Source organism: Chelonia mydas, chromosome 3, assembly GCF_015237465.2.
Source record: "Chelonia mydas isolate rCheMyd1 chromosome 3, rCheMyd1.pri.v2, whole genome shotgun sequence".
Lineage (NCBI taxonomy): Eukaryota > Metazoa > Chordata > Testudines > Cheloniidae > Chelonia > Chelonia mydas.
In genome coordinates, this window is record NC_057851.1 from 47,103,952 (window position 1) to 47,127,469 (window position 23,518).

At 39.4% G+C, this 23,518-nt stretch overlaps 1 protein-coding gene across 4 annotated transcripts in view; it reads right to left on the minus strand.

The window, feature by feature from the left end:
- KHDRBS2 (KH RNA binding domain containing, signal transduction associated 2) overlaps positions 1-23,518 on the minus strand; it is a 621,327-nt gene that overhangs the window by 31,555 nt on the left and 566,254 nt on the right. For 2 of the 4 annotated variants that reach the window (XR_006289433.1, XR_006289434.1), the window contains exons 9-10: positions 21,594-21,767; positions 19,611-19,662 (exon numbers count right to left, since the gene is read on the minus strand). Coding sequence is in view for 2 of the 4 variants with exons in the window: in XM_007059891.4 (XP_007059953.1) it covers positions 21,670-21,767 (98 nt within the window). In the remaining 2 variants the exon portion in view is untranslated. Of the gene's footprint in view, positions 1-19,610; positions 19,663-20,966; positions 21,768-23,518 lie in introns of those variants that run through there. The other 2 variants (XM_007059891.4, XM_037894265.2) reach the window with 1 other exon arrangement.

Consider the following 23,518-nt stretch of genomic DNA (forward strand, 5'->3'; position numbering starts at 1 on the left):
TGTTTACTCCCCACAGGGGGAAGCTGCAGCTCCAGCTGTCAGCCCACCCACTCAGGCAGAAGACTACAGGGAAAACCAGACGTATGGTAACCCACTCCCCATACCTTATGACCCTCACTCCTGCACTGTTGCTGATGGTGACACTGGCTTTAGAGCCTGGCGCCCCATTAGAGGCCTTCCTCTCCAGCTTCCCAGCTCTGGAGGCAGCACCTCTGCCAGCAGCAGGGCAGAAGTAAGGGTGGCAATCCCACAACCTTCCCCCCCCCCCCACAATAGCCTCGCAACCTCTCATTCTGACCATTTTTTTGGGTTGGGACCCCCATAGTTACAACACCATGAAATTTCAGATGTAAACAGCTGAAAACATGAAATTGACTAATTTAAAAAAAAAAAATCCTGGCAGTGAAATTGACCAAAATGGAGGTGAATTTGCTAGGGCCCTATACATGGGGAATTCTGTGTAAAGACTGATGTGAAGATATTGCTCTCATTGTTTTACATCTATCTATCTGTCTGCTTCCATGGCCACCATCATCTTATACGTGACAGCAGAAGCAAATACCAGTAGATTCAGAGAAATCAAGAAAGTTCAGTGTTCAGCACCTGGGTCATTGGGCCCTTTGTGACTAAAATTTTCAGTTAATAGTGTTTCAAATTATGTTGCTGGAAAACAGTGACATTAAAAATAATCTACCTGATAAAATCTAAAGCATATACATGTTTAGAGTTCTTTACTAGGTCAGAATTATAGGATTCCAGTTTGCAAGGAGACAAGTGCCTTACTCTTACTGGAGGGACTACTATGATTATTGCAAATACTGAGGTTAATTAACTGCAGATACTTATTTAGGGCCCAGGTCATTCTCCAGCGTATGCTGCTGTGCAGGAGCAGGTGGGGGACTTAAGAACTGAAATGGAGGCTCTTGTGTTCACCCCAGACCTTGGGTCCAGGCATGTTGGGGTAATCAGGTGTTGTATGCCTTGCGCTCCACTCCTGGAGCCAGTTGTTAAAGACTGGACATACAGGGGTGTGTAGTTGGCAGAACCTGGCTCCATGCCCCAGTATACTCACCATCACTCACAGCCAATGTAGAGGACAAATTACTAGCCATTCAGGAGCAAAGTGGGCATAGGGATGAAATTGTGGCTTTTTGACAGATGCTGCACTCCACCCCATACAAAGGACAGATTATACATGCACATTCTAGTGCCTACTTACCTAAAACAGTTGGCAGTTTTTAAGGCTCACTGCCTGTCTCTACTTTGAAAACTATAGATAAACAAATGAAAAGGTAGAAATTACTATCAGGTAACTTGACCGTGTCTGGGACCATTATGTGTGTTAGGTGCTGTACAAATAAATAGGAAGATGCAGTCACTAGCCTGAAGAATTTATCATCTACGAGCTTCATGTATACCACTCAGAAATTATACTGGAACTATAAAAGTCTTCCATAGTCACATGTGTGTTTATATAACACAATGATATTGCTGTTTGTCTCCCCTTTCCTCTGATACAATTCTGAAATATATTTCTTCAGGAAGAAATTGTGTAGAGTGTATCCAAAATATGGTGTCTGAAATTAGATATATATATAGGCATCCAAATAAGTGACTGTTGATTTTCAAAAGTGCTCAGCAATGAGCAGCTTCTACTGACTTCAGCTGGGACCCCAGCACTTTTGAAAATCTGACCACTTATTTAGGTGCCTTAATATGAACCTGAGAGCCTAACTTCAGGCACCTATTTTTGAAATTCCTCTCCCAGGTAATTATATTTCCCTACCTCACAGAGGTGTTGCGAGGATAAATCTATTAAAGATTGTGAGGCACTCAGATGCTATGATTGTGGGGGCCAGTTAAGTATCTAAGTATCTAAGATATATAAAGTACCTAAAATATTTCTTTAACATTTTTAATTACAGATGAAATGAACTTTCTTGATTTCTCTAAATCTACTGGTATGTGGCGTCTGCTGTCACATATAAGATGATGGTGGCCATGGAAGCAGGCAGATAGATAGATTTAAAACAATGAGAACAATATCTTCACATCAGTCTTTACATAGAATTCCCCACGTATAGGGCCCCAACAAATCCTGAATGTGCATGCTCGCCCTATTCAATTTTTAACCTTTATAGAGAGAGTGCATCTTTATAAGCAGTCTGACAGCCACTGGGGAATCTTTCCATAAATCCTGGGATCTTACCACATACCAGCTCCAATGTGGTGCACTGTACAAATGACCTTACCCTTACTGCCATGTAACAAAGGCAAAAATATTTTCTCTCAAATTTATTAACAATTTCTTAAAATGTATTTTCTGTACCATTAAATTGTAAAAACTATTTTATTTTCCTATTTAAAAGCTTCCACAGGTCTATCATGCTAAAAGAAATCCAAATGCTCAATACCCAACAGGAGCGGGCTAATTCCCTTGAAGCTACAATAACTTTATTGTTAGGTCGTTTTAAGAAGCATAATAGATAGGACACTGGACTGGGAGTGAGCAGATCTGGATTCTATTCCCAGCTCCATCAATGACCTCTTGTATGATTTGGGGCAAATAACTTTACCTTTCTTCCTCAATTTCCCATCTGTAAAATGGGAATAATAATATTTAGCTTTCTTAGAAAAGCAAGTTGGTGTATATGTTGAAAATATAATATAGTAGAGCTTCATATTATTAAGAGTTTGTTTGTAATAGTAACATAATTTGTTACAATATGGGTAAATCACTCAAAAGACTTCCAGATTTTCTGCCTTTACTGGAAGAAGGAATTTTGCAAAACTCATTCTGAGTTTTCCCAGTTTTGGAGATGTGATAAGTCTGAATAGATGTGAGGGCTTCTCCATGCTATCTGGACCTCAGGCACCTCCAAAAAACAGTTGAGGAGATTTCTGGTATAATGGCTACCTTCAAACAGTCAACATTTGCAAGTGGTTATCAAAGGTATTTCACTTATCCTAAATATAGGGAACCACTCTATTTCCTTCTCCTGGTTTGTGTGGGGATAATAAGAGAAGAGCATCTTGTTTTGTGTTTTGAGTCCTGGGTAAAGCCAGGAAATGCAGAGGTAAATGAATGTAAAAATAGCTTTCTTCAGGATGTCATATTGGAGATGACTTCATAGGGCCAAAATCTGCCCTTGTATAGGCCACTTGACTCTGAATGTAGAATTTGGCCCAAATGTTGAGAAAACTAAAGGCCAGATCATTGTCCCCCAGTTGCAGAGAACAAACCCAGAAACACAGTGGCAATGTAGGGTTTACACTGTACATGAGGGCTAAGATACAGAAAGCCCATGGAGAGGGACTCTACACATTCCTATATCCCATGGAACTGAGCTCCATGTCAATTTTCTATGCATGGACACAAGGGGAAAGATTTGTGGTTAGACTAGGGGAGTGGAGAGGGTATGGGCAATAACTCCATGTACAGGGTATTTGTGCTACTTCCATCTTTGTCCAGCAACAGAAGCTGAAGGGTTGCTCCATACTAGCTGCTGTCAGTTGAAGTTGAAAATGCTGTTCTTTGGCTCCATTCACAGTTCCCTGAGTGCACAGCCTGTTTCCTCAGAGGGTTTGGTCCTAAATGATTACAAATTCAAGTCTCAATGTCCCGTCTAGCCCTGCATTTCAATGATTATATGAAAACCTTAGCACCTATATCTTTATACCACATATGATGTTAGATATGCATATTACATAGAAAAAATCTACAAGTTGAAAGGTCAAACACTGGGAAGTTAGGAAATACTGGATTTAAGGTTACCATTACAACTTGGAGTGTGTTCCCTTTTGTGGATGCATTATGATACACTGTTTAGTTACAGGATCACTTATTTTTTCCACAAGATCCAACTCATCCAACTCCCTGAATGAGCTGGCGGTTCAGTATTGCTCTTTGTCCCCATCATTCAATGTGTGACTCCAACTCTTATTTACTGTATTCCAAGCAAACCCTATACAGATTATGGCACAGGCGCCAGCTTCCAATTTTCCCAAGGGGTGCTCAACCCGTACTCAGCTTCAGGCCCTGCTCCCACCCCTGCCCTGCCTCTTCCTGCCCTTGCTCCGCCTCTTCTCCACCTCTTTCTGCCCCCTCCCCTGAATGCGCCCCATCCCCGCTCCTCCTGCTCCCTCCCAGGGCCTCCTGCACACTGCAGAACAGCTGATTGCAGCAGGCAGGAGGCGCTTGGAGGGAGGAAGAAGAGTTGATTGGCGGGGCAACTGGTGGGAGGGAGGTGCTGTGGGGTGGGAGGGAGCTTGGCTGCTGGTGGGGGCTAAGCAACAGCTAATTTTTTTCCTTGGCTGCTCCAGCTCTGAAGCACCCATGGAGTTAGCGCCTCTGGAATATGGAATTATTCACCTCCTCCTGTGGTTTTTTTATGGTACATTGCTGTAGTAGGAGATCTCACAAATGTTAATAAATATATTTTCACAATACCCTGGTGAAGTAAGAAGTTTTGTTTTTTTTTGTTTTTAATTCTTTATCCTCTTGCACCATCAGGTGGATAGGGCACAGTTTCTGTCATTTATTTTGGTCTTGTGCTGGTCTGTTCAGGCTTCTAAGTGTCATATTAATGGATCTGGCTTCTTTCTCAATTGTTCTACATAATGTTTATCTAGGGTGCCCTTTTTTTCTCTTTGCAGATGGTATCCATGTTATCACTTGGCATGGCATGTTGGTAGCATCCTTAATGTGTGTCCTAAATATGTCATTTGTCATCTTCTTATCATATTTGATACTCTAGATTGGGTTGCTCTATTTAGAATTTCTCATGCTGCAACAATCTCTTTCTAATGACCTCTGAAGATCTTCTGCAGGCATTTACTTTGAAATAAACTGATCTTCTTATCAATTTCTGCTGTAGATTTTCATGACTCTGCTCCATAACGGACAGAAGTGATGCTGTATTTGTATTTAGTATCGCGGGTGGCCATGGTAGTCTGTTTGTCTGTATCTGTATTTGTATTTTTGTGGCAGTGCCAATCATGTTAATTTTCTAAATCTTATCAATTTTAAATTTGTTTGCTGCTTTTGGTATTCGTTACTTGACATCTAACATGGTGTCACTACCATTGCACATCTCCCTCCCTAGATAAGTAAAATGAATTACTTCTTCTTGTGTTTCTTCATCCACTCTAATGGTTACTTTTGGGACAGTGAAAGACATATTTTTTCTTCCCCTTGTGGATGAACAAACCAGCTTCTTTTTGTTGTATCTGCCAAAAGGCGGGTCTTTTCTTTTATTAGGTGATATATAGAACAGGACGATGTCATCAGCAAAAAATGATGTCATCCAATTATACTTTATCATGTAACCATAAATTTCTCTGTTGCCTTCTGTGATTACTTTCCTCATGACATACTCAATGACCTGTGCAAACAATAGTGGGGACATAACACACCCTTGCCTTATTCCAATTGTCACTGCAAAACATCATCTCTGACTGCACATTTGGTATTATGATACAGATCCTTGATGATTCTAATTATATTTGCTGGTATTCCATAGTATGCCATAATTCTCCAAAGACTGTCTCTGTGTATGCTGTCAAAGGCCTTCTTACGAGATTACAGTCAACATTTGCAAAATTCTCCCCTCATTTTGGATATCTCAAAGTTATATCACTTAATGGGGGCCTGGTTTTTGAGTACCCAGCATTTTGAATAGCACCTTGTGTATTCAAAACACTACATAGATGCTATGTAATTAATTTTCACCACACTTCTATAAGCAGGGAGTAGTATTATCTCCATTGACTGCAGAAGCTGAAAGATAAATAACTTGCCCAAGACCACACAGTGAGTCAATGGTACAGCCAGGATTAAAACTTTTCACATCCCAACCCTGTGCTCATTCCTCCAGACTACACTGCCTTACTTCCAAAGGTGCTGATCATTCACAGCTCACAATTCAGTTGCAGAAGCGAGAGCTCAAAAATTCTGAAAATCAGGCCACAAGTGTTTTGAGTTGGGTGCGCAGCAAATGACCACACAATTAGTGGCCCCACATGAACATTTTGGTTTAAATGACTCATCCAGCATCACTTCAAAGCTTATGATAGAGACAGGGCTAGAATTCAGTTCTTTTTGGGGGAATACAACTATATAAATCATAAGACCATCCTTTTTCTTCCTGCAGTTCCTTGATTTATCCTCTGCACACCTTCCAAATTCAGTAACAAATGAGGTAAGGAACCACAGACTACAACCTAATTTACTACACAACTCTGTCTCATTCCCTGTGCACTAGCCATCCTGTGTACTGAACGATACAGTGGTTCTGAGGAAAAATGGTAAGTGATCATGTAATTAAAGACTGTATCAAAATGAATGTGTATGAGAGGGCAAAATTAGGATTACACAAACAATTTTAATTTTCGTATTTCCTGATTTCGGGTGTGTCACTTTACAACCTCAGTAATATTCTTTTAGCACAGTATTTTAATGCAATTTCTTAGGTTTAAAAAAAACAGTACAGTCTATTATGTGATACTTTAATACCTTCCCCTCCATCCACAATCAGGCAAGATTTTAGGCCTTTAATAGTGCACACAGACCTCTACTGTTTGAGATAAAGGATTAAATGTAATAGCTAGCAGGAGGAGTAGGCTATTATCTTCTGTGGAATGCCCAGTTGAGCAGGATGCATCACACTGAAACAGTGAGTTACGTAACCATGAGTATCCTCAGTTTATAGACAGGACAGCTTAGTACTTACATTTAGCAGATTTACTCTGAAGACAGTATGGTTAAGTGGTTGAATTAAAGATTGGGTTGCAGTCTCAACTTGTGTAACCTCTCAGTATAATGTGATGCCTTTCATAATAGTAAGGTCTGTGAAGGGCTCACTCTTATTTATACCAGTCAGTACAAGTAGTGAGACGCAAACTCATGGTCTTCTGGATCCTAACCTAGTGCTCCTTTCCATAGGTCAAAGGGAATTTGTATTGATGTGTGTGTGTGTGTGGTGTTCAGAGGTGGGGGAGGGTGGCGAAGAGGGAGGCAGAAGAGAAGAAGATTTCTGGGCAGGGCATGCACAGTACTGATGACACATTCAGGCATTTTAGCAGTGAGCTACTAATGGTAATGGTGAGTTTTGACAGCTCATAATTTGCCCAAACCTGGACAGAGGTTCATGAAAAATGTGAAAGGCACATCTGTGACACCAGGGAATCACCCTGAAAAACTGAAAGTTTCTGCTGCAAACCAGAGAAGTGTTACAGATTTGCTTAAAAAATGATTGGAAAACTTTTATAATGGATTGTGTTAGGCAAACTAAATATAAATATCACACACACAAAACTAAGTTAGAAGACCATTATGAAGATTGCAAAGTCAAGCGCTCGCAAGTTAGGAAATTCCACAATTAAGGTTGCGCATGTAACCTTAATTTTTTAACCTGTAATTTTTTTAATCCCAGGCTATTTTTTCCATAGGACCCTTGCCTCATTCAGTGCACAGGATGGACAAGTCTCGGTTACCCAGTAGTTATTCAGTGTTTTGTTTTATCCTTATTGTTCAATGTGTGGTGGTAGGCTTTATTTACTGCATACTATTCAAATCCCACTCTGAAGACATAATTATTATTGGCCTCATGGTGTTTTCTATGGAGCTCACTCTCGAGAGGATCTGAGTGCTTCACAAACATTAATTAATTTATTTTTATGAAACCCCCTCAGAGGTGAGGGGGCGGTGGTAGTCCCGTTTTGCAGATGGGGATTGAGGTCAAAATATCCACTAATTTTGGGTGCTCAATTTGTGACAACTGTTTTTCAGACGACTTAGCATTATATAGCACTTTGTATAATATGAACAGCACTTTGTACAGCTCCTGCTGACTTCAGTTGCCATTGTGAATGCTCAGCACTTCTGCCCCTCAGGATCTCAAGCTAGCATCCAGAAAATGAGGAACATACTATTAGTGACCGCCTGTGAAAAGTCTGATTTAAGTGACTTGGTTAACACCACACAGAAACTCGGTAGCAGAAGCAAGGATAGACTCCAATTTGTCAGGGCAGCAGTCAACTGCCTTAACTGGGGACAGTCCTTTCTCTTCCCGCAACCCTTCGCCTCCTTCACGACATCTTTTTCCATCCCCTGGAAAACTGCCCAAATTTGAGCAAGTTATAAGTCTTTGAAAAATTGCAGTTCCCAGTCAGTGGATACTTTGATTTTAACATCTAACATTTCTGAAGATTCCAACTTTTGCAACTAACTTTTGAGTCTTTGACTTTGCAACCTTAATAATGTGCTTTTAAACAGTTTTTGTGTGTATAGTTTTCTAGGTTTTTAAAAAAGCCAACTGAAAAAACAGAAAGTCTTTCACTTGGTATAACGTTGACACCTGCATGGGTCAGTAGCAGGGTTGGAACCTTTAGATCCATAACATGGACCTCTGCCACTTGAGTTATGGAGTAACTGATAACAGTAGTAGGTTGTCAGCTCTATGTGCACCAGTCATTATCAGTCTGGCTTCATAGATATTTGCTGACAGCAGAAGAATGGCGAATCTCAAGAATCTTGGGTTCCATTCCATGATCTAGAGGAGAGTGTTCTCTAGTGGGCACAGACTCTTCCACCTGTTTTCCTTGAGATTGACCCTTTCGGTCCCATCACTTCCAAAGCGTCTCAGGCCCAGTCTTATGTCTTCTCAACCCTGGGTCCTTTTTGCCAGGCCATTCTCCTTGCTGACCCAGTTCCAGTCTCCACTCCTCAGGCTTCTCATCCCAGCTCCATCCTCCTTGCCCAGCCAGTTTCAGTCCCCACTTTCCCCTAACTCTTTAACTCCAGTCTCATTGTCCAGCCAGTCCCAGGTCACATGCATGGCTCCTCATGTGCTCTGTCCCTTTCTCCTGCTCACTGGCTCTTTGTCTCTGTCTCTTTATCCCAGACAGTCCCCTGCACCCCAGCTCCTTGTCCTGTCTGTCTCTTTTCCCCACCTTCCTCCCATTAATTCCTAGTCTCAGTCTCTCTGTTCAGGCAGCCCCCACCAGCTCCTTATCCGAGCTCAGTGTCCCTCTATGGCTCCCTGTCTCACTCTCCTTGCCAGACTAGTCCCAATTTCTTCCCTCCAACTTCCAGTCGCAGTTTCACTCCCCTCACTCAAGTCCTGGTTGCACCAGATTCCTCGTCTCAGTCTGCTCCTTTCCCTCCCCCAGTCTGGTTTTTGTCTCCTCTGCATTCAGATCAGATGACTTCCTCTTCCATGCTGCCTGGGTGAAAGTGCGGGTGGGGGTGGTCATTGACAGCACAGAAGAGACAGGCTCCCTGCTCTCAGTTCCAGTGCCATGCCCATCCTGCTCCCCACTTCCCCCCATCAGCCTGGAGCAGCGACTTCAGGGAAAGTAACTCTGAGCCCTTGCAGTCCTGGGTTGGAGCATGTTCTGTTACTCTGTGGGGACGGCACATGTACAGTCTAGTCAGCACTAGGAGCTGTGAGAGGCTTGAGCACACTTAGTGGGATGGAGTTCAACTCTCCCTCCTTGTTCTCAGAAACAAAGAACCCACTTGGCTGAAATTTCCCCCCTCCCGTCTGAGGCAGACACTTGACATGGAATATTTTTGCCCAAATGGTTAAAAGGTCCACAAAGTATCTGGCAACCTGAATAACAGGCCGTGTTACCAGCCCCACCTATGATTTATTTTCAGCAAGAGTGAGAGAAGAGAACATATGATAGTGCATGGCAGTATATATTTTGTCTGCAAGAGTTTTGGATGGGAGCTATATTCAAAATGGGAAAAGCCAGCAGTGGGTCGCCTCAGACAAGTGCTAATGAAATTTTTATGCAGGCACTACACTACATAAAACTACTTTTACTCATTTGAAAGGTGTTGGGACTATTTTTTGTAAACAATCTGTTGTAAAGCAAGGTGCCTCAGTTACCATAAATTCAACTTTACAGGTCTCTGAAGGAAGGGAAAAATAACTAATACATTTAAAAGTACCCCTAAAAATAACATTGCTAGATCTAAAATGGTCACATCTGTGAAGTCTCATATTTTGAAACTTTCCAGGGTCAGATCTCATTGGGAAATAAGCACTGGGTAGTGTTGGGAAAGCATGAGTCTCCTGTCCTTTCCAATGATGTGGCACTCCCATTTCTTGCCTTCTGGGGTCATAAAGCATCAGACACATACCATATGATTGGCAGTATAAAAGCCTAATTAAAATAGAATAGAAAAAATATCAGTAAAAGCCTTTTGGATATAATTATATCCATGTGTAAGAGTTCAAGGTGCACATTTAAGCTCCAGTGCTGCAAGCTGCTCTGCCTGGGTATATCCCTGTGCATAAGTTCAGCTCCACTGAAATCCACGGGGTCCGTGTGGATACAGCACACCTCCCTTTGTAGAACAGGCCTTAGCTGCCACAGTCAATTGCATTTCAAAGTTCATGCAGTGTTTCATTTTCTAAAACAGCTTCTCAGCCTGACCTCCACCTGCTGTGATGCAGCTAATTACATTCCATTACATGCCATTGACCTGGTCAGTGGGCTTAGGTAAGTCATTTAATTTCTCTGCTCCTAAGATTACCCATTTCTAAGATGAGGATTCTAATACTTACCTCCTTTGAAAAAGACGTTGAGATCTCTGGATGAAAAGAGCTTTGTAAGAATGAAATGTTGCTGTATTGTTGTTTTTGTACTAGTCTTGCTCACATTCCAGCTGGTGACAAACTCCCTTACGTACACATCTTTTAGAAGCTTTCTTAATCTAGCACTTCACCTCTTTCATGGTGGCAGGTGGGTTCAGAAATATCGCTCACTGTGTTGTGTACAATGATGGCATCCACATCTGGATTCAAATATTTGTCCCAATATAATTTGGACAATGACTTTATTAACTAAAGAGAAATGTCTGAAGAAATGCTGTCTCATCTTATTAGCCCAAATTCTATACCAGTAAATGAAATCCTTATATAGTTTTAAATAATTCCACTGTTACTCTTATAAACAAGTAAAATTCACCTGTCCTTGGACAAAGGCTGAAAACGTAGGGTTTGGGGAGGGGACAGAATCCATTCCTCACTTCCATGGCCAAGCTGGGGATCATGGCTGTGGTACATCCCCTCCATAGCTTCTGGTCCAGGTAGAATAGTGGTGTCTGCCCATCTGCACCCCTAGGCTGGGTTTTGGGGCCATTACCACTCAGGTACGCCTTACACACTTGGGTAAATATCACCCATATTTAATATTTCTTGTGTATCTGAATGTGCTTTTTACAAGGTAAGAAGAAAAAGCATCACATAAGTGTCATTGCCCTTTTTTGGACAACAGCATAACTTCTCTGGGGTACAAATCTGATGGCTCTTGCAAAGCTGAGGCAAGTTGGGGACAGGGAACATAAGACATACTTACTATGGGGAACTTCTATGTCTTGTGCTATTCAGAAGGTCAGACTTGATGATCACAATGATCCTTTCTGACCTTGGGAATCTAGGAATCTAAGTCAACTCATCTACTTGCATAGACTCTCAGGGACTACCCACAAGAGCAGTTTCTGACCGGGGAGCACAAGAATTGCTTCCCAGCCAGTGACTAAAAACACCCGAAAGACAACAGGGATGATCAGGGCAAGTTGTAGTCATAGTTGTTATCCCTCTCCACACACACACTGAACTGTGGAGTGGAGTTGGCACACTAGGGGATTTACCTGCCTCATCCTAACGGATGGCTCTGAGTGCACACTTCCCATGTGCCCCTCTAGGCAAGAATGCACGCTCTCCCAGTACCCCTCCTGGGGCAGTGCTGCTCCATACTGCCCATGGCACAGGCCTGAGGTAAAAATGCCACAGTCTTGTCCAAAATAATATTTTGGGGTAAATTCTGAACTCCTTACCCCTTTGTTACTCAGGCAAAACTTTCACTGAAGTCAGTGACTGAATAAAGATGTCAGCATTTGACCCTCCATCAACAAGGTAACTTTTACTACATGGAATCCAAGCTGATAGGGCAGTAGTTCTCAAACTTTTTTTGATGGGCCCTCCTTTGAAAATATTTCAGGCTGTGATGACCGCTCCACCCCTCCAAAAGTGATGATCCCCGCATACCAGGCCACCCTTACTTCTGGCTGCTGCTGGGGGCAGCGGCGGCGCTGCCTTCAGATTTGGGTGCCTGGCCAGCAGCTGCTGCTCTCCAGCTGCCCAGCTCTGAAGGCAGCACAGAAGTAAGGGTGGCAATGCTGTGATCCCACTATTACAGCCTTGCGACCCCCCTTTTGGGTCAGGACTCCCAGTTTGAGAAACACTGTGATAGAGCATTCTTCTCGCTTGTTTATAGCTTTACATCATGCACTCTAACACAGACATAAAAAAGATGTATAATATTCAAAATGTCATACAGAATAAGCAATAAGCTGTCCATTTAAAACACTATTACCATACTCTGTCTAAGTCTATATTTTATCAGCACTTCATTTGAATGAGAATATCCTTGATTATCTTTTGTAGCTGCTGTCGGTATTCAAAGGAATATGTTCCTTTGGGAAGCACAATAGAGACAGGTCTGCATGTGACAGACCTTTCAACTGGATTTGATTGGTGGCAGCACAAAATTGTTATAAAGTCCAAGGAGAAACATAATGAATTAGTGGTTGGGCATCCAACACAGAATAGTAAGTGAATCCAGTGAACTCTGTTTTGTCTTTACAGTTTGGCCTGTTTACTCTGCAGAAATAAAGGGAAAATCCCAGAATGCTAAGAAAACCAAAATGCACAGCTCAGCTGTTTTGCTTTCAGAGTCTCTGATTGCTGTTGGGACACAATGTGTAATCCCCGAAATGTAAAGCAGAGTAATAAATGTAGCCACTGGTCTCCAGTAAATAAGCCATCTATCATCAGCTAACACATTCAGAACAGCATGCCAGCTATGATACAGTCAAGTAAGCTCATACTTGTAGGTTGTCTCCATTATTTGTCCTTAATGATAGCAATGTACTTTGATTAAGTTAGGAGTATTGTATAATGGTAATAGAATAATATATATAGCACTAATTTCAAAATAAAATTTGCTCTCATCAGGACGTTAAAACACTTTGAGCATTCTATCTGCATCGTTGTAAATTTAAATATTTCTAAAGGAAATCAAAACATTCTGACAGTGCCTATACAGCATCTTGGCAAGTCCTTCATGAATAAACAAGACTTTGTTTGTTTAATCACCTTTTGCAGCCTCTTTACCTCCATTTTTTCCTCTTAACACATGAATGCCTGCCTCATCCAAAGATAGCTTGAGTCTGAAATTGACCTTTGTTCTATAAATGAGAGTTCTGATTTACAGATTGAAATATGAAAGCCTGAAATTTCTTTCATGCTTATTGAATTTTAAGAATGTTTGTTTTCTTTGATACAATGGAATTTATATTCAAAAGGTGATTCAGTTGTTCTAGAAAATGAAGCATTCATGATTTTTCATAAGTACTGAGTAACCCATTTACTAATATTTATATGATCAAAATGGTCCTTTAAATAGTGATATGTTCTAAGTGGGGTTAAAATAATTATTGCTTCTCAATTTTAAATTCACATAGTCTCTTTATATTTCAGAAAGTGACTTTTGTTCCACCACATACATGTTTTTAATAGATTTAGGGTAATACAAGACACATATTTCATTGCTTTGGAAACTTTTAATAAAATTATAGTAAATCAGTTAGGCAGATAGGGATCATCTAGGGTTTAGAAAAAAATAATAAAATTGTAACTATGTCACTATGGATATCCTCAGTTCATCTATGCATTTCTGCCTTTAGAAACCAGTTACCCTACAGAGTAGGTCCTCATTACAAAGTGTATATACATTCAAAACCAAACTATGTAAAGTACTTCTAATCATTATTGTAATTTTTTCTGGAGAGGAACTCTGACTTGTTTAATCTCTTTTGTGGTGCCAAGCCAAACATTACAGGCCCAGATCCAAAACCTATAGAAGAAGATGGAAAGCCTTCCATTGATTTCAAGAGGCTTTGGATCAGGTCCATAATTAATAACAACAATAGTGGTTCTATGAATGAAATAAGATAATAAACCAGTGAACAATAGTTTTGGTGATTATCTGTAAAGCCCTAACGGGTCTGAGATAGTTACCTGAGCAACTTTTCTAAATCCATGGCCCACACTATGAAGATTGTCTGGGATGCGCTTGCTCACAGTACTTAGTTTCTAATTTTTTATGGCAAATTGCAGGGCATTCTCAGGTTTTCAATGAGCAGAGCAAACTTCAGAACACAATGTCAATCTCATCTTTCTATTTAGCATTCAAGTGATTGTCTTCTGGTTTTATTTTGGTTTGGCTTGTTAAAGGGGGCTGATATGTACTTTGTCTAATATTGCTGGTGACAGTTTTGGTAATGTGGATCTTTGTTTTTATGACAGCTTTTATAGCACATGTCATTTATATGTTTCTATTTTTTGTAATAAGTGTACCTAGTTGCTATGGCACGAGGCACTAAAACAAATTAACAAACATATTGTGCCTCTCCCAAAAACAAATATTATCACATCAAAAAAGTTCAGATTTATGTTTTGATATAATGAAAAAGACACTACTAAAAATTACTGACCTGCATTTAAGATAAATTTACCAAACCCTATCTCAGAATTTGCCAAATCTTTCAACTTATTCCTATCTGGAACCCACAATTGTATCTCTACATCCTTTTTAAAGAAATCAGGTGACATGTATGAAAAAGTCCTATAGACTTTACTATCCTTTTATAGAATTATTGAATAACCGAAAATTCTACTGTAGGCATATAATTCTCTGTTCCATTCCATGGAATGGTCTAAAAGTAGTATAGAAAGAATATAATTATCTATTAAACTCTGTAGGGTGGTTAAAGTAACTTCCATAGAACTCTGATGCCTTTATCCTTCTTACACTTTGTATGGGATTTTTCCAGAACAGTAGTGATGCTGGGAGGCAGTGCATTGCAAAAAAAGCCTAATCCTGGAATCCCTGTTTATATTTCACATAATCTTGACTTTACTGATGCACAATTTTTTCCCTCTGCAGCAAAATCCAGACAGAAATACCCTCCAGAATGTCTGTGCCTTATTGATTCACATTCCCTTTTCAGATCTCAACAAAACATTTTCTCTCCCATGCTTTTACCTCTAAATTTCAGTCTCTCATCCTGCCATTAATTTTTTAACTTTGCAATTGTATTATTCAACTTATCCAAGCCTTTTGACTACTGTCTATTAGCAAGACAACATGCAAAAGAAAATGATTCCATTATTGTACATGATTGATTGGTCCCTAGAAGCAACCTTCACTCACATGGCCCAAATTATTTTTTTCCACTGAATAAAACAAAACACTTCTTTCATTGTTCTTAACCTTATCATTTATTTGGACTATAATTCTGAAAGGTAGTTAATGTGCTTTTGCTAAAATATCAAGTCTTCTAATTGGATAGACCCATACAAACATACTAGTCTTGATCTTCAGTTATGGTAAATAAGTTGCTGTATTAAATCCCAGATCCTCAGCCCCATGCCCAGCCTAAGTACTGGCTGGCTGGGCTTTGGGTTGCTGTATGGCTTTAAGAAGGGAAGGAATCTTTCGGCCCATGTTGCCAAGTCACTATTTAGTAGCTATTGCAGCTTTAAGGCTGCAACGGTCACCATGACTGTGACATGGCCCCTCTGCAGATAGGAAAATTTGCATAGTAGCAAATTCACGAGTCCAATCCTACTCCAGATGCTACGGAGCACAGTGCTTTGTCTCACATGGGGCATGAACCCTCTGTGTTGACCCCTAGTCCTACCACTCTCAACTTAATGGATACAAACATGTCCCATTGCAAGGACACACACTGCGTTAGTTTAGGAGGGGGTGGTATTTGTTAAGGTGAAGTGGTTTGGGCAAGATCTGTGGGTGACTTGGTATGACGAGTTCAATTTATATGCAAGTCACTCATTTTTGCTCATTTCAACATTGCTGTATTAGCTTATATTCAAGTATATAGGGGTAATTGTCCCCGCATTGTGGAATTAATTCAATCCAAACATTGAGAAATGTCTGATAGTGTAAGTGAAAGACCTGCTGATAGCATTATAGATATACTGTAATATTGTTTTCAAAGAAGCCTGGGAGCCCTCACAAACTAGCAGGAGGCCTGAGCTTCTTGAAGGTTCAGGCCCCATGTACCATATTTCCTGAGTTACCGAATATATTAATATGAAGATCTAAAAGGTTCTCATTTTATTTCAGAATATAATGATGTAAGATGAGCTCTGATGGAAAAGGTATCGTTACATGAACCTCGCGGATTTTCCATGTTAAAACTGTTGCTATTCTAGGGACATGACTCAGTTTATCCCGTCAGCTCCAACGGCACAAGTCTGCAAAACCCAGGCTCTTGAATGCCTGGCCACAGAAAGTCCAGCAAAAAGGAGGGCACAGGGGTGCAACCTTCCTGCAGCCTTTACTCTGCCAGAAATCTGTAGATGGTGGTGCAACCCTGAAAATGGGTAGGTCCTGCCTTGGCAAGCCAGAAGATACTCTGATTCGTCCCAGGGAGCTTTTGCTGACAGTGATCAGATAGCACCCTGAACTGATTTTTAAAGCTGCCTCCTACCTTTGAAACAATTCACCCCTCAAGGTCACCTGCTTCTGAATGCACAAGTAGCAGTGAATCTTCTCCCATTGTAGACTTAAAATTCTGTGTGTAACACTTCCAGTAATCACAGTTTTGCACCAATCCCACTGAATCTGTTCAAAGCAATTAATACTTGGAATACATCTTGCTTATGTTTACATTACAATAGTCTACCCAAGGAATCCCTAATGGACGAAGCAAAGGTTTTTATCCAGGTGAACATGTACTGGCTACTGCAAATCATGAAAGAAGAGCATTTTTACAAAGAAAGCAACTGTATGTTAAAAGAGAAAGCTATAAAAACAATATTCAACTTTGTATCATTTTGGGAATATTTTTGTATAGTTTTGTAAAATAACAGTCTAGAGTGACCAGGCATTTTTCTTTTAACTAGTCAGAATAAAAATGCAGTAATGTCTTTTTAAGATGAAACAATTTTGCACAATAAGTCAACTTTAACAAATAGCCTTCTAATGATTTCAATGGAAATTCCAATGTTCAGCCCTTGCTTCTCTTCCTGTGTATTAAACACGCTTAGTTTAGATGAGCAAAACTAGCTTTTTTGATATTATGAAGAAAACTAATCAGGGTTTGAATCCTGCTAACTAAAACTTGCCTGTTTGCTAACTAGCACTTCACAATCGATAAAATTGAACAGCAAAGCATCTACATATTTTCTGGTGATGACGGTTGATTTCAGAGCTGTAGAATCATGGCTGACCATAACGTACACTCGATGTTTAATATGGAATGCAGAGTAGCTTGTCACATAAGCTTTCAAGATGGATGACAATTAGACAGAACATAGCCCCATGTAATGGTTTCATAAATTAGTTATAGGATGGATTCCTTATTAAGAAGATAAAGTTTGCTGGCTGTAAAACACATTGGGAATGTGAGAAGAAACAGTCTGTGATAATGATGAGTAAGAATGGTATGTAAACCTGTGATCTCAAGGTATTTTTTCATATTTTCTTTTAAAGAAATAAACAACTATTTCACCTCCTTTGGGGGGAGGGATAGCTCAGGGGTTTGAGCATTGGCCTGCTAAACCTTGTTGGGGGAGGCATAGCTCAGTGGTTTGAGCATTGGCCTGCTAAACCCAGGGTTGTGAGTTTAATCCTTGAGGGGGCCATTTAGGGATCTGGGGCAAAAATTGGGGAGTGGTCCTGCTTTGAGCAGGGGGTTGGACTAAATGACCTCCTGAGGTCCCTTCCAACCCTGATATTCTATGAACTATTTGCATAAATATTTACACACACTGAATTATGCTATTTCCTTCCAAGTACTACACTGATTATTTTTGAACAAGTAGGATATTTTACCACAGAGCGTTGTCCTAAGGGCTCGATTCTGCAACTATTTTACTCAACACAAATAATGGTTGCAAAATTGGGCCCTGAGACAGTAATCTTAGGTGACACTATGCTTCTATCATACTGTATGTATTGGGCCACATACTCAAAGGAGCTACTCCAATTTGCCCCAAATAAAGATCTGACCTATTGCTGAGAAATTTAATTTACACTATTTGGGCCTGAATCTCAGTTACATTAAGGCCTGATCTATACACAAGTTTTGTATCGGTATAACTATTTTGGTGAGGAGTTTGATTTCTTTACCATAATAGTTATGTGGTACAACCCAAAATATACACACAGTTGTACCAATATAAAGATGCTTTATACCAGTATAGCTTATTCCCTTTCTGGTAGGAGAATAAGCTAAACTGGTATAAAGCACCTTTTATACCAGTATATCTCCCTACACACCAAGGAGTTTGTATTGCTTTAACTATAACCGATAATTACAGCAATACAACTTTTGTGTGTAGACATGACCTAAGGTTGTGTTACACCACTCTGACACCAAAAAGAGGTCTTAAAATGGATGTACCTGTATTTCATGCCAACTTCTAAAGGTAAATAAGTATACATAAGAATGAAGCACTTTATTTATTATTAGTATAGAAAACAACCCATGTGATGTACAATCTGGTAAAAAAGGCCACATCTTGATTGATTTACTTGCATAAATATTGAATACACTGAATACATTGAAATCAAAGAGACAACTCATGTGGGTTAAAATGAGAAGGATTTAGCCCAAAGTGCGGAACCATTTTACAAACCAGTTTAGACAAAAGTTCACCACTATTACACATATTAAGTTCAAAGCTGTTTGATGGGCACCTATATTTTTGTATTTTGTGTGTGATGAGGTTGAAAGTACCGGGTAGTTTGACAAAATCAGACCTGATGCAGAATTTATCTGATGTCTCCAACACAGATATTTTTCTTTCAGTGTAAACACTAAAAAATAAAAAATAAAAAATCTGAAGCCCATTTAACATTATTACCAAAATACTTATTTGCCTTTAAAAACATATTGACCAGAAAACCAGAGAAAACCAGGCATGCCATTTCAAGTTCCTAACATCAGCCATTATAAAGTATGACACTTAAATAGTTCCTAAGTAAAAGAACTAATAAATAAGCTCCATATCTTTCTGCACACTTCCTACTTTATCATAAAGGATAACTGTGCATATTTTGAAAAGCAATTTGTAAGCCAGGACTGTATCTTTTCACAAGGTAGTGCAGACCAGATGACTTGTTTACTTCCAAAATGTTCATATGTTTTTCATAAAGATGAGCTCCTGTCTTTAAAAGAATAAATTACAAAGTGTATAATGTTTATTTTAAAAACATTAGGTTCGGGAAATGACTTTGCAGATATCCCATATGCTGCCACTCATTTTTTCAGCAATCAAACAATTCTCTCAACATACAGAAGAGTATCACACAAAACAACAGCAAATTCTTTGATTGACATTATACCTTCACCAGCCTTATTATTTAAAATTGGAAAGAATTATTTATGTGAAGCCTCTACTTTAAAATGTTCATGAAAAGAAATACAGAAAAATATATACAATTATTGTCACAGAGGAAAAGAGACTCAATTAAAAACAATCAGGTATGGCATAGCTTACCTGAACACTTCTCAATACATCTGCTGCTTAGCTGTCCATTGCCTGTGCGTCCCTGAAATAGCGAGACAGAACAAACTCAATGTAATCAATAGGTAACCTACTGAATCCACTGTAACAACATTTCAGATTCAAATGGCAGGACATATGCTTCACAAACTATTCAAAAAAGTTAGCATGCAACTCCAGCTGCAAGAGATTTTGTTCACAAACCGAACAGCAATAAGCCTGTCTTTGTTCTCATCAAAAAAGTAAACCAATCACATTGACAAAAAGCCACCTTAAACAAAAAAACTGTATTTAAAGGATTAACAGTTTTGGCATCCCTACCATCAAGTCTTCAGGTTTTTTTCATCAAAATTTAGGTTATATATTTGTTGTTAGCAAGAGTTGCATTACTATTATTGTTAATTTTAGTTCTGTTTATTACCTTCAGGGTTATATCTTGTAAAATAATTTTGTTGCCACTAGTTAATGTTAATTAGCTGTTTTAATAGCCTATATACCTATTTGTTATGGTTTGGTAGGTTTACTTTTTTAACTATCAGTAACTTAATAACTGAGAATATTTAACATTACTGTTGCATACTCAAAATTACAGAGTTACTATTAGTGTTACCTGTTTAACGTTTAGTCATCCTTTGAGTCCTGCGACATATTTCCTTAATAATCATCAGCCATCAAGTCTGATAGTCTCAAAAGAAATATCAGCCCTCTAAACTGCCTTCAAGGGCGGTGATATTTAGCACTGAAAATTACAAATAAAGTTTTTGAAGTTGAATAGCAATAACTGGGCAGTGACACTGATGATTTGTTTGTCAAGACAGATTGTTATATACTATGCAAATGCAGTCAACGCACTCCTCTGAGTGAAAACAAGTATGTGAATCTATGCAATGCTTACATGTTGAATGGGATATTTAATGTGCGGGGAAACTCAAAGGTTGAAGAACTAGCATTTAGACAGTCTAACAGTGGTAAGTGGTAATCTTACCTCTTTAAACTCCATTACATTCTCACGAGAGACATGCTAATACAAACAAGTCAATCAGAGTTTGTGTTTAGCAAGATCAAGCTTAGAGGATAGTTTAAAATCCATTTATTGTTCTAAAGCAATTTTTTCCATTAACATGTTATACATTAGTGCTTACTAACCATGATTCATGTAACAGTTTAGTTTGTTAACTTTTAAATTATTTAACAACCATAAGTTATTAATACAACTTTTAAAGTCTTACACAAAATTCTTAAAACAAGCTTGGGTTCATTTTTGTAATTTTTATATATAAAACATTTTAGGCATCTCTTGAAAAAGAAATAAAGCAGGCATTTAAAGCTAGAAAACAAGTAATTCCAAATTTAGTTTGTTACAAAAGGTTTCAGCTTTATTGACAAATTATGGCAAACATATTTGACAAAATTATGGTTTCCTATTTAGAGAAGCTTACACATGGAACTTTATGTGATTTTTTTTAACAAATACAGGTTAAAACACTGAACAAATTCAGTTAGCTACATACATACAGTAGCTGCTTGTTTTCAACCCCATTAAAACAGCATTTAAAATTAAATTTACAAACTTAATATCGAACATCTTAATCTAACTAACATATATTAAAAAAGACAGGTTAAAACATCTTATCTACATCTTGATTACTGTCTGGTTCAAAATAAAAAAAACCTCATATTACAGTCTTCTAGCAACCCTAAACAAAAACTCAGCCTTAGCTAGTATGTAGAGAGACTCAAGATCTGTAACAGCATCATGCTTTCTTTTTTTTAAGTTACACACAACAATGAATAACAACCAAGAGAACATCATCCTTCAAATGGTTTATAGACAATGCTTGCCAAAGATATTTTTTTAAGTCCGTGTTATAAAATAATACTAATGCCAATGCCACTCCAATGTTATAGGAAATACAAGTAGTACACGGGGTAATCATGAGCAGTAATCCCTAGGATAGAAAAGAAATGGACTATTACTTGTCTTGTTGCTGTTTATGTGGAGACCACAGGCTATTAATTGTCTTTGAGTTGAGGTCACAGATGAGGAGGACCTTCAATATCTACCATAGGGGTGTTCCCTGTAACCCCCTCGGGCTGACCTTGGAGGTGGTGCCTTTAGGCTGGAACGGGTTGTGGCCCATTCTTCTTGTGCTAAAAACAGAAGAAGAGAACATTTTTTGTAAAAGACTAAATCTGAAAGAGCAAAAAGATATCAGAGGCAGTGACTGTCAAAGATCCCAAGGATCCTGCTTGTGTGTTTAACAAACACAAACTGAGGGTGGCTTTATCATCCATTGCTTTGTCCTTCCTAGCATCTTAAGAAGGTTTGGTTGTCCGCTTACAGAATTTGTAGTAAAGATTAGCATATCTCATTCCTTCACTTTCAGCAGCGCGTGAATATCCAGTTTACTGGTAATGCAGTCAGCTCTGGAAAAAACACAGCATTAGCCTACCAGCTCTGAACATATTCTATACAGAGCTTCTGACATCCTAAGATAAAGCACCAAAGGGAATAATATTTTATGCCGCTGATATGTTAACGAGATTAGGAGTTGAATCATAATTGAAATACATTTGATTTTCTACTTCCATTTTGGACCAAAAAGAGGGAAATGAAATAATGGAAGGAACAATACCCGGAAATGAGGCAAGTGCATTAAGCGAAGAAGCTCTACCTCCTAGCTGTTACTGTGGGTGGCAGCATTCCCATCAACTTCTGAATGAGTTTTGTTCTCATGACTGTGAAGTACACTGAGAAAGAACTAAGTTAATATGCTTAACCCTGGCAGACTAGAATGAGGATTGTGTTGGTCTATTATTATAAATCAGATGTGTACGAAAATTAGCTCTCCTATGGCAGCAGACATGAAAATGAGAGCCTAAGAGGATAAAAAAGAGGTATGTGCCAATGATTAAAGAACTAAGCTCAGACACAAAACCAGGAGCTCTAATCCCAAATCTCACACTCAGCAATTCAGCCAAGCTACATGCTAGTGCCTCCCTGTGGTGGATGTCCAGTGCAGGTACTCCATAGGGAATGGGTACAGTGGTTAAATAAAATGGATTGGAAAATGATTTAAAGGTGGCATTCTTTAAAGGAGTGGAGAAAGGGGGTTCAGGGCTCCCATGACTCGTCAACCCTTCTCCAGTATAGCCCCCCGCCCCCCTTAACCCTCAAACGGGGGGAAGTGTTGAGGTCTGAGCAACGGATTGGCTGGGACCTGAATGGGAAAGGGGGAGGGCTGACAGAGCCCTTGAGTATATGGAAATAGTGACAGAATTACCTGAATTGTAAAATTTTGTCTGCCAGGCATTCAAGGATGAAGTTGTGGCCTTCTTAAAACCCCATCCAGTGTTCCTGTATTTCTTCTGATACAGCTGGAGAAAAGAGGGCTTTTCGCTGGCACAGCCCTAGGTATAAATACCCACCCTGCTCTTCCCATTACCTGTGGCGGAGGGGATAAGTCCTCCTGCCAACCGAGTTTGGCTGAACTGCTTCCTGCCTCTTCCATGAAGCAAATTCCCTCTCTAGGGAGGAAGGGGCCTTAAAGGGGGCAACAACCCCTTTTCTTCTAATCTGCTGGCCAAGCCACCCTTGCAACTCTCTTTTCCTGTCAATCTGGACAAAGGGTTCCACCAGCTCTAAAACCTTAACATTTACAACACTGTGCTATCTGAGATACTACATCTGTGGCCTGTAAGGAAATATAGCAGTATCCTTGAAACCACAGGATGGCTAATGTGGACTTTTTACTGACGATTATTGTGCTGATATTACATGTACATCGTGAAGATTAATATTTGTACTATTATAAGTGCTAGGAATTCTTGTGTCTGTTTTGGGGGAAAATTTGCATATTTGGACTTGCATAAGAAAATGGGCACCTGGAAAGAAAAGGCTG